Source organism: Hippocampus bargibanti, linkage group LG08 (genome assembly GCF_051943395.1).
Source record: "Hippocampus bargibanti isolate YZ-2025 linkage group LG08, ASM5194339v1, whole genome shotgun sequence".
In the NCBI taxonomy this organism is placed as follows: Eukaryota; Metazoa; Chordata; class Actinopteri; order Syngnathiformes; family Syngnathidae; genus Hippocampus; species Hippocampus bargibanti.
The window spans coordinates 17,554,374-17,570,257 of record NC_142741.1 but is presented as its reverse complement, the minus strand read 5'-3'; the positions used below and the strand labels follow the sequence as shown (position 1 = coordinate 17,570,257).

The 15,884-nt window shown below is 46.8% G+C and overlaps 2 protein-coding genes across 2 annotated transcripts; one reads left to right on the top strand and one right to left on the bottom strand.

Moving 5' to 3' along the window:
- The first annotated feature begins 9,704 nt into the window (after nt 1–9,704).
- LOC148894688 (uncharacterized) lies at nt 9,705–12,460 on the top strand. The gene is made up of 2 exons (XM_089003275.1): nt 9,705–10,129; nt 10,699–12,460. The coding sequence occupies exon 2, from the start codon at nt 10,748–10,750 to the stop codon at nt 12,452–12,454; it is 1,707 nt and encodes a 568-aa protein (XP_088859401.1). The 5' UTR covers nt 9,705–10,129; nt 10,699–10,747; the 3' UTR covers nt 12,455–12,460.
- A 917-nt stretch (nt 12,461–13,377) lies between these two features.
- On the bottom strand, nt 13,378–15,483 carry LOC148894687 (uncharacterized). The gene is given in 5 exon segments (XM_089003276.1): nt 13,378–13,719; nt 13,809–13,945; nt 13,948–14,683; nt 15,188–15,270; nt 15,434–15,483. Coding segments are annotated over 3 exon segments (1,188 nt in total). The 5' UTR covers nt 14,672–14,683; nt 15,188–15,270; nt 15,434–15,483; the 3' UTR covers nt 13,378–13,392.
- Between the last annotated feature and the right edge of the window lie 401 nt (nt 15,484–15,884).

Here is a 15,884-nt window from a genome sequence, read left to right as displayed (position 1 = left end):
ATCATCGGCCATTCTGTTTGTGTTACAATAACACTCTTGATGATACATAAATGGTTTCAGTGTCTCACGAGCAGCCTGTTCATCTTTCGGGAAAATATACACCCAAGTATTCCCTCACTTATTGATGCACTCATCAGCCATCATGGGAGCATAATGGAGATGTTTGATCGTTGTGATTACAAAAGGAGGCCGATCTATGATGAAGATGGAAAAAAATAAAGAAATATAGATTCCCTTGAGAGAGAAAGCGAAGAAAGAGCGAAGCAAGCGTTCGTCTCTTTTCCCACCGAGTAAAAAGGTGTCCGCCCCCCTTTACAAATGAAACTCAATTTCACGCCACATTATCCCTCCCTGTTCTTTTGCCTGCCTTTCATTTTCATTAAGACCAGAGACAATCATAAATTAATAATCACTGCCGAATGTCTAAGCCCAAGCAACAGTGTATACCCCCCCCCCCCTCAAACCCACCCATTTTGCGGATCCCCAGACCCCCATCCGTTGGTTCTGTGGACCTCCATGTTCATGCTTGCAAAATGTTAATTTAGGTAATGTGGCCGCGGCCCTTGTCAGATGAAAGTGTTTTGTACCTCGCCTAATACATAATGGTCCATCTGATTAGATGACACCGGGTCTATCAGTACGTCCTAATGTGCACACGTGCAACTGCTCCGCCTGCACGCTAATAGAGTTGAACTGAGAATTACCTCTTCTGAGGCTTACCTTACAGAATAAATAAAACATGGTGATGTTTGGAGCCTAAAAACAACAAATTCCGCTTATTAATAGTCATGTAAACATATTTTCTTCCTTCATAGTATTATGGCTAATTTGGGTGGCAGGCTTTAAAACCGCATCTAGCACCAAAGTAAGTGTAATACCAAATCAATGAAAAGGTTTCTTCAGCCGTCATCTGTACTTTGAAGGTGTCGGACGTTTTGCTTCTTATCCAAGATGCTTCGTCAGCGAATTAAAGTCTTTTGCTGGTAGTTTCGGCCCTATATATATCCCTACTGTCGTGACGTGGCGGTGCCAGACTCTGCTATGATTGGTCCCTGCTCTCAGGTTGGGGGGAGCAGAGGATTACTTCCTGTGGCTACACTGATTACTTCTATTGTCCTGACTGATTACCTCTATTGTCCTGCCTGAGTATGAGGTCTATGACTGGCCTGATTGCCCCATTTGCTCAGGTATCACCTCATCAGCATAAATGAGCCTATGTTGCCTAAGAAGTCTTTTGTACGAACGATCCAATTTGAACCTCACCTCACGATGGCGACTTAGTGAATGATTTTGCTGTTTTATGAAAATAGCTTATTTTACTCCCCTTTCAAACCATCTATTTTCTTTTGCTAACCTTTTAACCCCATTGTCGTCAAATGAGTGGTTGCTAGCTTTTAGGTGCATATGTAATGCCGATGGAGGCCCACTAGTATCCCTGGGATGTTGATAAAGTCTTTTTTGATAATTTGTTTAGTCTCCCCAATGTATTGCTCTTTACAATTTTCATTTTACAATTTCTTGAATAAACTACATTGCTTTGTTTTTCATTTGGCATCCTATCTTTTGGATGCACTAAAGTGTTTATCGGTTTGAAAAAAGTAGAAATGTTGTGTTGCCAAAGGACTCTGTAGTTTTTCAGAAACTCCTGCAATCTAAGCTACTGTTATTCTTCTCCTTTTAGCATCTTCAGAATTTTTGGTTTCATTCCCTATTCTTCCCTTTTGACATTTGTTAAAAGACCACTGAGGGTAACCACAGTTTGTGAGTTCTCTCCTGATATGTTTTGACTCCTTTTCTCTACCTAAAGAAAGGAACACACACGACTGACTGGAGAGAGGTCTTTATTTCACACTGCTTACAAGTGGATCTGAACTATGATTAGAAAGTGTGCAAAAACATCCTTAACTGAAGCATGCCCCATGCTGTATGTGTGCTGGGTGAGAGGCATGGTCCAATGTCCGCCACCCACCCTCTACACCCAGAAGGGCAATCAAAATTAAAACTTCAGAGGGGTCTTCACCAGCCTGCCACAATGAATATGCAGTCCCTCTTTCGGTGGCGCATGTGAACTTAGTCGGGCAGGCGGTAACAGGTGAGAGACAAGTGGAGGATTGACACTCAACACTGTAATGCTGAAGTGAGGCATGAGATCAGAATCAGAATCATCTTTATTGCCAAGTATGTAGAACACACAAGGAATTTGTTTCCGGTAGAACACGCTGCGCTAGTATCGTCGTCAAAAAAACTGCTAAGTGGCACTATACAGTTCCATTTTGGCTACTGTTGAAAGAGTTCAAAGAGTTCAAAGAGTTAATGGCTTGGGGGAAGAAGCTGTTTAAATGTCTGCTGGATTTGGTGTGCATGGATCGGTAGCGCCTGCCTGAGGGGAGTAGCTGGAAAAGGTGGTGGGCAGGGTGCGGAGGGTCCAGTAGGAATTTCCGCGCCCTAGTTTGGATTCTTGCAGTGTGCAAGTCCTTGAGAGTGGGTAGGGTGATGCCAATGATTTTTTCCGCCGTCCTAACTGTCCGTTGAAGTCGGATTTTGTCCATTTTTGTGGCGGCCCCGAACCAAACGGTGATGGAAGAACACAGGATGGATTCGATGACAGCCGTGTAGAAATGTTGCAGCACCTCCTGTGGCAGGCCATGCTTCTTTAGCAGCCTCAGGAAGTACAGAGATCTGTCACGACACTCGAGGCTAGAAGGCAGGACTCGAGTGACAAAGGAAGGTGGGAAGGTTCGGATCCAAAATACACGCCGAGACAGATTTCCAAGAGCAAAAAGGTCTTTACTGAGACACGCATGAAAAATAATGAACAGGGAGAGGTAAGTGACTGTACTAACAAAGGCAGACCTGGCTGTAAGGTAGTCGCGAGGGTAGGTTCCGAAATTCTTCGACGGAGACGGTAATGTGCGATCGGCATATACAGTAAAGTCTCGTTATATCGATATCGGATATATCGATAGTCCCGGTTATATCGATACTATTTCTATGCACGCACGGAGAAAATTACATGCAAACAGGGTCGGATATATCGATAGTCCCGGTTATATCGATATTTTTTCGGACTCCCTTGAATATCGATATAACGAGACTTTACTGTATAGTCAGAAGGCACAATCAGTAAATGACAAACAGCTGTGGGAACCCAGTTGAGTGATGATGGGAGGGGCCGTCTCCAGGGACCAGCGGAGGAGGTGACGGGAGGACGACGACGAGATGTGACAGTGCCCCCCCCCCCCCCCCCCCCTCAACGGACGCCTCTTGGCGGCCCACCAGGTTTGGATGGGTGAGCCGCATGGAACGCGCAGGTGAGAGACGGTCGAGGAACGTGGGACCCACTGTCGTTCCTCCGGTCCATAGCCGTCCCAGTCGACCAGGTACTGCACTCCCCTGCCCATGCGCCTGGAGTCCAGTATCTCCCGCACGGTGTAGACCGGTCCGTCGTCCAACATTCGGGGGGGGGGGGGGGGGGGCATGGGGGCTAAGGAGCTGGTTTCCACTGGCTTGAGGAGCCTTGCCACCCACCCCGTATCCGCATGGTGGGTGGCAGCCGAAGCCTCACCGAGACCGGGCTGAGGATGGCCTTGATGGGGAAAGGACCCGTGAAGCGTGGGCCCAGTTTGGCTGAAGTCCCTGCTAGCCGAAGGTCCTTCGTGGACAGCCAAACCTCCTGCCCGACCTGGTAGCTGGGTGACGATGACAGTCCGCGACCCGCTGGTTCCGGGACGCCGTGCGTGACAGGGATTCCCTGGTCTCCTTCCAGACTCGGTGGGCCCGTCTGAGGTGATGTTCGATAGATAGGACCTCCACCTGGCCCTCCTGGGTGGGAAACAGAGGCGGCTGATAGCCACAGGCGGACATGAACAGGCTGTGGAGACCAGGGAGTTGTGGACGTACTCCACCCAGGGTAAGTGGAGGGCCCACGATGCCGGATTGTGGAGGCACACGCCCTGAAGGGCCACCTCCAGGTCCTGGTTCTTCCTCTCTGTCTGTCCGTTGGTCTGGGTATGGTATCCAGACGACAGGCTCGCCGACGTCCCCAGGGACCGACAGAAACGCTTCCATACCTTGGACATAAACTGTGGTCCCCGGTCCGACACGATGTTCGTCGGAATCCGTGGAGACTGACGACGTGGTTAACCAGGGGTTGAGCCGTCTCGATGGCGGACGGCAACCTGAACAGGATGAAGTGGGCCGACTTCGAGAATCGGTCCACTTCGGTGAGGACGACCGTCTTGCCACGGGAGGGGGTAGGCCTGTCACGAAGTCGACGGAGATGTGGCACCAGGGTCTGGACGGTACCGTAGAGGCTGGAGGAGTCCTGCCGGGGGCTGTTGGGAGGCTTTCCCACGGGCGCAGGTCGGGCAGGCTTTCACGAAGAGGGTGATGTCCGTCCTGAACCCCGGCCACCAGAACCGTTGGGCGATAAGTTGGATCGTCCTGTTGACCCCCAGGTGACAGGCGATCTTGGAGGTGTGCCCCCAGATGAGCACCTCAGTGCGTAGGGGAGGGGGGACGATCCGTGGGACAGGGCCTGGGGATGGGGGCCGTCCCCTGGGCTTGCTGAACTTTCCTCTCAACCTCCCACCTCAGGGCGCCCAGGATGCGCTGGGCCGGCAGGATGTTGGCGGTGAGCTCCTCCCTTTCTGCCGGCTCATGAATGCGGGATAGGGCATCGGGCTTGGTGTTCTGCGACCCTGGGCAGTAGGTGAGAGAAAAGTTGAAACGGGTGAGGAAGAGTGACCATCGGGCCTGTCGTGAGTTAAGTCTCTTGGCAGACCGGATGGCCGCCAGGTTTTTATGATCCGTGTAGACGGTGAAGGGGTGTTTAGCTCCCTTAAGCCAGTGTTTCCATTCCTGCAGAGCCAGGACGACCGCCAGCAGTTCCCGGTTGCCGACGTCATAGTTAGCTTCAGCGAGGCTGAGCCGGCGGGAGAAAAAGGTGCATGGGCGTAGCTTCTGGTCAGTGGGAGAGCGCTGGGGGCCGTCCCCTGGGCTTGCTGAACTTTCCTCTCAACCTCCCACCTCAGGGCGCCCAGGATGCGCTGGGCCGGCAGGATGTTGGCGGTGAGCTCCTCCCTTTCTGCCGGCTCATGAATGCGGGATAGGGCATCGGGCTTTGTGTTCTGCGACCCTGGGCAGTAGGTGAGAGAAAAGTTGAAACGGGTGAGGAAGAGTGACCATCGGGCCTGTCGAGAGTTAAGTCTCTTGGCAGACCGGATGGCCGCCAGGTTTTTATGATCCATGTAGACGGTGAAGGGGTGTTGAGCTCCCTCAAGCCAGTGTTTCCATTCCTGCAGAGCCAGGACGACCGCCAGCAGTTCCCGGTTGCCGACGTCATAGTTAGCTTCGGCGGGGCTGAGCCGGCGGGAGAAAAAGGCGCATGGGCGTAGCTTCTGGTCAGTGGGAGAGCGCTGGGACAGGACAGCCCCTACTCCGGACTCAGATGTGTCAACCTCGACCGTAAACGGGAGGTTCGGGTCGGGATGACGCAGGACAGGGGGATTGGTGAAGGCTAGACGGAGGCGGTTGAACGCCCCCTCAGCGTTGGGCATCCACCTAAAGGGAACCTTGGTGGACGTGAGGTTAGTGAGGGGGAGTGCCTTCTGACTATACCTGCGAATGAAGCGGCGATAGAAGTTGGCAAACCCCAGAAACCGCTGGAGCTGCTTGCGCGTCTTCGGGGTAGGCCATTCTACCACCGCTTTAGTTTTGGCGGGGTCGGCCCTGAGCTGCCCCTGCTCCACGACGAAGCCTAGAAAAGACAGAGAGCGGACATGGAACTCGCAATTCTCTGCCTTCACGTAGAGACGGTTTTGCAGGACCAGCGCCAGGACCCGTCGGACGTGTTGCCGGTGCTCCTCTGCAGAACGAGAAAAAATGAGAATGTCATCCAGCTATACGAAAATAAAAACATTGAGGAAGTCCCTGAGCACGTCATTGATAAGATTTTGGAAGATGGCGGGCTCGTTCGTGAGTCCGAACAGCATCCCCAGGGACTCAAAATGCCCTAATGGCGTCTTGAATGCTGTTTTCCATTCATCCCCCTCACGGATACGGACCAGATGGTAAGCGCTACGGAGGTCCAATTTAGAAAAAAATGTAGCTGACTGAAGGGGCGCGATGGCTGAGTCCATGAGGGGGAGAGGGAATTTGTTACGGATGGTGATGTCGTTCAGACTACTCCGGTAGTCGACACACGGGCGCAGGGATCTGTCTTTCTTATCGATAAAGAAGAACCCTGCACCCAGCGGAGAACGTGATGGGCGAATGAGTCCCGCCGCTAGGGAGGAGTCTATATAGGTGCTCAGGGCTTCCCTTTCTGGTTGAGAAATATGGAAAAGTCTGGAGTCCGGTAATGGAGCCCCTGGCTGCAGTTCAATAGCGCAGTCATACGGTCGGTGGGGTGGCAGGGATTGGGCGTTGTCCTTGCTGAACACCTCCCGCAGGTCGTAGTAGTACTGCGGCACGCCCTTGAGGCAGATGGCCTCGAGCGGGCCACCGCGGGAGGGGTCTCGCCTTGCCGTCGCCGACCGCAGGCAGTTGGCGTAGTAGTATGGGCTCCAGCCCTGAATGGTGGGGCCCTCCCAGGAAATGGACGGGTCATGGGTATTGAGCCAAGGGAGACCCAATACCAACGGCGCGTTCCGGGAGGGCATAACTAAAGATTGTCGGTGCTCTACGTGATTGCCCGCTACCCTGAGTTTAAGCGGGGCTGTGATGTGGCTGACTCTAGCCAAAAGGCGGCCGTCAAGATCGACGATCTCCTTAGGGGGAAGGAGATCGAGCAGTTGACAGCCCAACGAGTCAGCCAGCTGGGGATCGATGATACAATCGTCGGCCCCCGATTCCACTAGCCGTTTCGACGGGGACTTACAGGGGCCGGAGGTCTGCGGTCGGGGGCCTTGGGTGCGATGAGCCCCGGGGTTGGTGCGGTCGTCCCCCCCCCCCTATCAGCATGGGTTTGGGGGATCCCTCCAGGCGCCGCACGCGCTCGCTGCCGGGTGTGGTCGTCCTTGTCCGGCTACGGAGCTCGTCGGGCCACCGGCCACTCTGCTCCCTCTGCCGCTCCCGCAGACTGTGATCCAGGCCGATGACTATGTCGACCAGGTCGTCGAAGGTGGTGCCAGCGTCGCGGGTAGCCAACTCGTCCTTGAGATCGGCCTTCATTCTGCGACGAAACACCCCCCTCAACGCTCGGTCGCTGTAGCCGCTGCCAGCGGCCTGGATGCGGAAGGCGTATTCCGCGGCCGAACGGGCCCCTTGAACACAGTCGAGGAGTCTCCCCTCAGCTTCGACCTCCGTCACCGGATGATGGAAGACCCGGCGTATCTCGGCAACGAAGTCCGGGTACGAGGCACACAGCTCCGGTCGGGACTCCCGGACGGCCAGCACCCAGGTCTCGGCTTCTCCCGTGAGCAGGCTGGTAATGAAGACTACCTTAGCCTTATCGGTAACGTAGGTGTATGGTTGTTGCTCAAACACGAGCGTGCACTGCATTAAAAACTGAGCGCAGCATCCGGTTTCGCCTGCGTAGCATGAGGGGTGAGATAGCTGTAGAGTGTGCCTGCCCATGGGCGGGGAGGACTGGGCTGTGAGGGCGGCGAGGCGTGTCTCGACTGTCTCGAAGCGTTGAGCCAGCGTGGTGGTAATTTGGCGGACTTCCGCGATGGCTCGGGCCAGCTGGCTCGAACGCTCCGCTTGCCTGGTGAGGGCGGCGAGGAATCTGTCTTCGCCGGTGGGATCAATGGGTGGTCAGAGAATTATGTCACGACACTCGAGGCTAGAAGGCAGGACTCGAGTGACGAAGGAAGGTGGGAAGGTTCGAATCCAAAATACACGGCGAGACAGATTTCCAAGAGCAAAAAGGTCTTTACTGAGACACGCATAAACAATAATGAACAGGGAGAGGTAAGTGACTGTACTAACAAAGGCAGACCTGGCTGTAAGTCGCGAGGGTAGCTTCCGAAATTCTCAGACGGAGACGGTAATGTGCAATCGGCATATATAGTCAGAAGGCACAATCAGTAAATGACAAGCAGCTGTGGGAACGCAGGTGAGTGATGATGGGAGGGGCCGTCTCCAGGGAGCAGCGGATGAGGTGACGGGAGGGGCGGGGCGCGCCCAGGACGGCGACGAGATGTGACAAGATCACGTCGCGGTCACCAGTGTAGCAGTCAGGAAGGAGCACACATGACTGATTGTAGATACATCTTTATTTCACACTGCTAACAAAAGGATCTGAACAATCATGAGAAAGTACGCAAAAACATCCTTAACTTAAGCACCCCTGCTGTATATCTGTTGTGTGGGAGGCATAGTCTTAGTGTTTGTCACAGGGTCACCTTTACCTTCCAGTGTTGCGTGATGATTTGTGGAAACGGAAGTTGTTCATGGTCAGCAGTCTGCAAATGCAGTTAGCGATCAGAGCTGTTGCGGTACATCTTCTTTTTTTAGTGTTATTCTCCTTCAAGGTTAATTTAAGATACAGTTCCCCAATGCCACTTGCAAAGAATGGGAATCGGGAGCGCCAAGAGAAACATTCTTAAAATGGTACACAACAGAGCTATGATACTGCTGCTCTTGCACACGAGTGTCTGAAAAGTTACGTCCCATGCCTCCACGTCACAAATCCACGTAGTGTTGTATTTAATGTTTTGTTCATGTTTGTGAAAATCCATGATGGCTGTTGCTTATCATGGGATGCGGAAGTGCGCGCGGATGCGTGCACGTGCGTTAGCGGATCGAGAGAGTTTGGTTGGTAAGTAAATATGTGGTCAAAAAAAATATGTGGTAAATATGTGGTCAAAAAATGGTGGATACCTCTGCTTTAAATGCTCCTGCTCCACGATAGATTAAGCACAAACAAACAAACAAAAATAAAATAACCAATAAGACATCTAAGCAATTAAAACTTGAAAAAATGAGAAAAAAATGTAAGGCATTTTATATTTAGTTTACTTCTTTTGATTAAGTCATTTTCTAAAAGTTTGATTGATTAACGGACAATCTGTTTTTAGGATACTGAACCGAGGAATCCTGTATGACTAAGAGCCTACACAGACGTAAGATTCTGAATGATTTCCCCTCTTCCATTTGTTTTTATGTTTTGACACAACTGCTTTGATTGGTTTTAAGTCTGAATTTTTAAAACGTAATTGTAATTTCATGTTGTATTCAATTTATAATTTATATGATTTTTTTAGATATTCATTTTGTTTATGCAGATGTTTTGTATCTGTTTTTCTTGTATTTTACTAAACACAATTGTGTTAAAACACACTAATTTGATTGTTTTGCTCGTGAACGAAAATCCCTGAAGTTTATTTGACATTGGGAGTCATGAGTCAGACAGTGCTAAAATACTAAAAAATGAATATCATTCTTGCAGGTATGCAAAAACATGAAGTTCATTTATTGATGTGACTATAACACTAAAAGAAAAGAACTCTTTTGATTCACATTTGGACGCATGTCTGCTGCATCTCATCATTATGCATTGAATTTTTTTAGGGGAAAAAGGAAACATTAACCACGTGCAATAGGAGGTACTCTTTTTTTCCGTTTTTCTTAATATATTTTTTTTCTTCAGTACATGGTGTCAATCATACGGAAGAGGATTAGGGCCACTGAAGAAAAAAAAATACGGTTGGCAATATTCTGACTTTAAGACTTTAAGATTCTGACTTTAATCTCAGAATTCTGACTTTAAAGTCAGAATTCTGACTTTAAAGTCAGAATTATTTTCGTTGCGACTTTAAAGTCAGAATTCTGACTTTATTCTCAGAATTCTGACTTTAAAGTCAGAATTCTGACTTTATTCTCGGAATTCTGACTTTAAAGTCAGAATTATTTTCGTTCCGACTTTAAAGTCAGAATTCTGACTTTTTTCTCAGAATTCTGACTTTAAAGTCAGAATTCTGACTTTATTCTCAGAATTCTGACTTTAAAGTCAGAATTCTGACTTTGTAACGTTCGTGGAGCTATTCATGTTTGGCCTCGTCAGCGTGTACAAGACGTAAGTGTGGCTCGGAAGAAAGGACATACAGTAATGTCATCACCTATCGACTTTTTGCGTGGCCGAGGAGTGTCGGAAGACATCCTTTCTCTTTTGGAGGAGCAGAGGGTGAGTAAACAGTGTGTTGTGTTTGTTTCGTTTAATGGCTGTTGTGTCCATAGTTAACGTGCTCCGCGGAGCTGGTAACTCCGTTGCTAGCGCGAATACTGCATAATGAGTGGATGCACCCAGTTTACATTCGTGAATAAATAGTAACCGTTTATGAATGACAGTGGCCGGTTGGAGAATCACTGCAGTTAAAATCATCGTGAATTGAACACACTGTGATCACACGTTCTGTCGTAGTTCTGTGTGTACATCATTTTAAGTAACGTTTAGGCACACGCACGCATCAACGAAGTCAAAAGTTGATGAACTGCTGTCTGAATAGGGACTTTATTTATGATAGTTGCATGTTGGAAGGCAAATATTTCCCCGTCATTTTCAAGCATCAATGTACCTTTGTCCATTATTAACAGTTTTCAACGTTTTATAGTTGCAACATATATGCCTGTGTGTTTGATTTACAATTGTTGAGATCAGTATTGCATGTGTGCTTCATATTTTAAAATTAAGTGATTATATGTTATGATGATTGAAGGTTTTTTTTTTTTTTTTTTTTTCTTGTTCTTCTGCAGATTGACGGTGATGTCATCTCACTGATGGACGATTCCACCCTTGCCAATTATGTCCCTTGTTATGGAGACCGGATTGCACTCTTCAATTTTTGTAAGACGAAACAGCTCCCAACCAAAAGAAAACATGGACTTTTGGAAAAATTGCGTGGAAAAAATGAAAGTCAGGAACGATAGCGAGAAAGGAGACACTGCGTCAAAGACACAAGAAGCAAGACAGACAAGGAGGCAGAAAACAACGAGTAATGTAGCAATTGGATGGATACACAGTGATGGAAAAATAACCAAACAGGTGAGGGAGAAACTGGGAGGGGGTACCAGAAAACTTCAAATGTCCACAGAAGCTGGGTTAGAAGACATTCTCAATGAAGGAAAAAAACTGTTTTTCCCTGATGGAATTTCTCCTAAAGGCTCAGAATTGGACTTTCAGTTTGAGGTGTGGGATTTCAAACAAAACCTCCTCACTGATGAAACCTGCCAGTCCATTGGCAATATGTATGAGGCTGCAAAACTTACATTGTTGCGCTTTTATATTGCAACAAGGCCAAAAGATGACCACTATGATGACAGCACGGCATCCAAAGAAGTCTTGGTTTTGTCACACGTTGCCAGTGACTACAACCCTGAAATTGAAGAGGTCTCTGTTGATTCAAGTGAAATCTACACGGCATTCAACATTTCTTCTGATTCAGAAATAACCTTTGGTCCTTCACACAGCACAGAGGGAGATGCGGACATCACACTGATATATAACAGTCCACCCGATCCACACGATGCGATGACAATCAGTGTCCACTACACTGACATGTTGAGTGATATGATCATAGCATTTTCTGAAAATGCTCTCTTGAACAAATCACTCATTGTGAAACGCATACTCCCAGATAATACAGAAGAAGCTGGCATTGGATCTGGAGTATTGAGAGATGTTCTCACATGCTTCTGGCAACAATTCTATGACCGGTGCACCCTTGGTACAACAATTAAAGTGCCATTTATTCGCCATGATTTTCCAGCAGAAAAGTGGAAAGCAGTTGGGAGAATCCTTGTGAAGGGTTACCAAGATTGTTGCTATTTCCCAAACAAACTTGCGTTTCCTTTCCTCGAGCAGGTGCTTTTCAACTCGATCTACAGTGATCTAAAATCACATTTTCTGCAGTTTGTGAGCAGCCACGAGCGTGAAGTTTTGACGGCAGCAATGAAGGACTTTTCAGAAGTGGACCTAGATGAACTTGTGGAAGTCCTTGATAACTACAGCTGTAGAAAAAGAATCTCTGCTGAAAGCTTTCCCAATATATTGCAAGAAATAGCACACAAAGAGCTGATCCAAAAGCCCATGTTTGTGATTGACTGCTGGAGGGAGGTTATTCTCCACCGTGTCCTGATCAGTCCAGAAGAACTAAACAAGTTGTGCTCGGACTTACAACCTACCTCAAAAAAGGTCTGCCAACTGCTGAAATTTGCCACTGATTTAACCCCAAAGCAGAAGGAAGTGGCAAATTACCTGAAAAGGTTCATTAGAGAATTGGATGAATTCATGCTTCAGAAGTTTCTCCGTTTTTGTACTGGATCTGATCTTGTTGTAACCAACGCCATTCTTGTGGAGTTTCAGGAAATGACGGAGTTTAGTAGAAGGCCGGTGGGGCACATATGTGGAAATGTTCTGCATATTGCTGACAGCTATGATAATTTCCCAGATTTCCGATCTGAATTCAACGCCGTTCTTGAAAGCAATATCTGGGTGATGGACATTGTGTAGCTTTTTAATACCAAGAAACTGTGACTAAACTGTCGTAGGCTGCATCAGCACGACATTACTTTTACACTACATTACAGTATATTGTTTTGTGTTATCAATATGTTTGTTGAAACAAACTTTGCATTTTTGCTGTTTTATGGTTTGTATACAAATCACTTGCATTTTGTGTTATATTACAGTCATAGTTCTGTAAAGTTCTGTGGACTTTTTTATACAAAAAGGCCTAGGAAGTTATGCATAACCATCAGATGGTCGTTTCAACAGTTTTGCTGTATTAGTTAGGTGCATGTTTCTTTTGTTCAAAATTAAAGATTTCATTGCATTCAATTTTTGGCTCCACATGAATGTTGAAAGTTAATATATTGTGTGAAAAGGTGGTTTAATAACATTTTACAGGTATTTTCTAATGGCTTTATAATTCTCACATCGACCTCACAGTCCGGAGGTGCAAGGTGGATTCTGGTTCTGAACTTCCTGTTTGGAGTCTCCAGCTATTCCAGATGCACCAATATTTCACTAACCTGTGTCAGGTTAAAGGAAAACACACTAAATTGTCCTTGTCATTGTGAGCACTGGTGGTCGTTCATCTGTGCATTGCGCTTCGCTAGCAACTGGTTCAGGGTGTCCTCCGCCTACTGCCCAATGACTGCTGTGATAGGCTATACAGCACACCTCACGACTCTTGAGGATAAGGAGATAAGAAAATGGATGGAGAGGTTTTATAACACGATTAAGACATCCATCCACTTGTGATCTATCACAAGGGTCACAGGGCATGCTGGAGCCATGGCAAAGTTTTAAAAATGTCTATGTACTTCCAACCTACCGCTGAAGAGTGCCATTGAGAGGAGTCGAAAAAAACACAACTGGTTGTGGAGTAAATTTGAAGTTTCATTTTCACATCAGTACAAAGTCCAAAGATTGCATCAGTACACATGTCAAATATACTTCAGTAATTCCTCTCTCAACTTAACATACAAGTCACTCGCATTCAATGGATCTGATGGTGCGTGCCATTCATTTTCCTCCATAAGCAGACAACACAGTTCAAATACAGTTTCATCACATGGAAAATCGCCTTTTGTCGTGCACTCTTCCATACATGCAGTGATCTCTTCCGTTCCAACAGGTTTTAATTGATCCTCGGCACTGTGCATCGCAGGAAATGAATACATGATCACTGGTCGACCGGAAGCTGTATCATTGTGCAATCTTCGTCTTATTTTGTGTGAGTTCCACGTGTTCACAACTTCATCCAGCTCGTCCTGAACAAAAAGCAGCATTGTTTGAGGATGATATTTATACCATTTATAAAATGAAAGAAAAAAGGCCCAAAAACATTATTCTACCTGACCTGCACAAGATTAAGAAAGCAGAACCGGATAAGACTTTTATCCAGAAAATCTCCTGTAAAGTGGCCATCATCCTGAAGAGTTTGAAATAAATTCATCCAAAATTGTACACTCTGTTTGCGAAGGGTGGACCACCACCCTTCAAGCGCTGATTGGCTGTACTTCTTCCATAGAGGAAACTTTTCTCCGCAGCAAAATTGTCTGAGTGGTTCCGACGCAAAAACATTTGCATCTGTTCGACACAAACGTTTTCTGTGCCCCTGTCAGCACGGATCCTCTCTGGACATCCACCGACGCATGAAACTGTTTTTATAAAATAACTTGCAACCACCTTAGGGTCACTGTTTGTGGTATAGGCTTCCGCCCAGAGCACATACCGGCTAAACCGATCAATACAGCCATGAATGCCAATCCCATAGGGTTTTAATTTGTCATAGCCATCCATGTGCCAAAGAGCATTTGGCCCTCGACAGTTGTACTGCCACCGTCTTAGGCGTCGTGCTCTTCTTATTCCCACGCCTACAGGGTCAACCAATTTTATAATTTGTCTCATTATATCTTGTGACACAACAAATCCGTTGTGAATGGCACGCAGATGTAGCCAACGATAACCCTGCATCTGTCCACTCGTCAGGATCTCGTGCTGGACAAAAGCCAACACATCTCCCAGGTCTGATTGGTTCTTTCTTCGAAAAAGACCTAGTCTTTTGCATATCCTTTTCAGAGTCCGAACACTTAAAATAATTTGAGCATTATGTGATAAAATTGCAAGTATTTCCTTATTGCTGAATCCAATTCTAAAGCATAGCTTGATCAAGTCATCCAAATCTGGAATTTCAGCCACTGTTTGGGTTGCACCCTCCATCAGTCACTTTATCTGCACAAGAAAAGAAAGATGACAATTACAATCTGACAAAAACACCAGTGGGCAATTTGAAAACATGACTGTATGACAGTATGCTTGTTGTATATAGTTGTTTTTAACAATGTTTTCGCTTATGATAGTGTTAGTTCAAACGTAAGTAACTTCATATTCGTGAAGCAGTCTAAAAGTAAATACAATAAAGGTCGTGTGCGCATACAGTACTGTACTTTCTTCGACGCAACAGTTTAATCAAGTGCGTTCAGTTCACAATGAGTTCACAGTGACTCTCTGTGACTGTCTTCCACACGATGGGGTGCGAAATCAGCAGTGGTGTTGTTAAAAACAACGTTATGTGGCGTCACGGTGACATAGTACCAACTTAAATGGTTACTTTCTATTTATTCACGACTGTAAAGCGGGTGCATCTATTTATGATATTCGCGCTAGCAACGGAGCACGTTAACTATGGACACAACAGCCATTAAACGAAACAAACACAACACACTGTTTACTCACCCTCTGCTCCTCCAAAAGAGAAAGGATGTCTTCCGACACTCCTCGGCCACGCAAAAAGTCGATAGGTGATGACATTACTGTATGTCCTTTCTTCCGAGCCACACTTACGTCTTGTACACGCTGACGAGGCTAAACATGAATAGCTCCACGAACGTTACAAAGTCAGAATTCTGACTTTAAAGTCAGAATTCTGAGAAAAAAGTCAGAATTCTGACTTTAAAGTCGGAACGAAAATAATTCTGACTTTAAAGTCAGAATTCTGAGAATAAAGTCAGAATTCTGACTTTAAAGTCGCAACGAAAATAATTCTGACTTTAAAGTCAGAATTCTGACTTTAAAGTCAGAATTCTGAGATTAAAGTCAGAATTCTGAGATTAAAGTCAGAATTTTGCCAACCGTATTTTTTTTTCTTCAGTGGCCCTAATCCTCTTCCGTACAATCACGTTTCTCCACTGCAGTGACGCAAATTATTCCCATAGGTTTTCCGGGAAAAATTATCTCACTTTAACTTTACAGAAATCAAAACTGAAATCACTTTTAATTTAGTGTTGTCTTGTATGTGAAGCTCAAATTTACAAGCTAATAGATGGAAGCTGTGGTCAAATTTTGCCATTGAAGGACCCCTAAAAAATGGTCACATTGGCGTGTGTGCTGTCTGATGGGGTAACGTGGAATAATCCTGATGTCTCAATGAGAA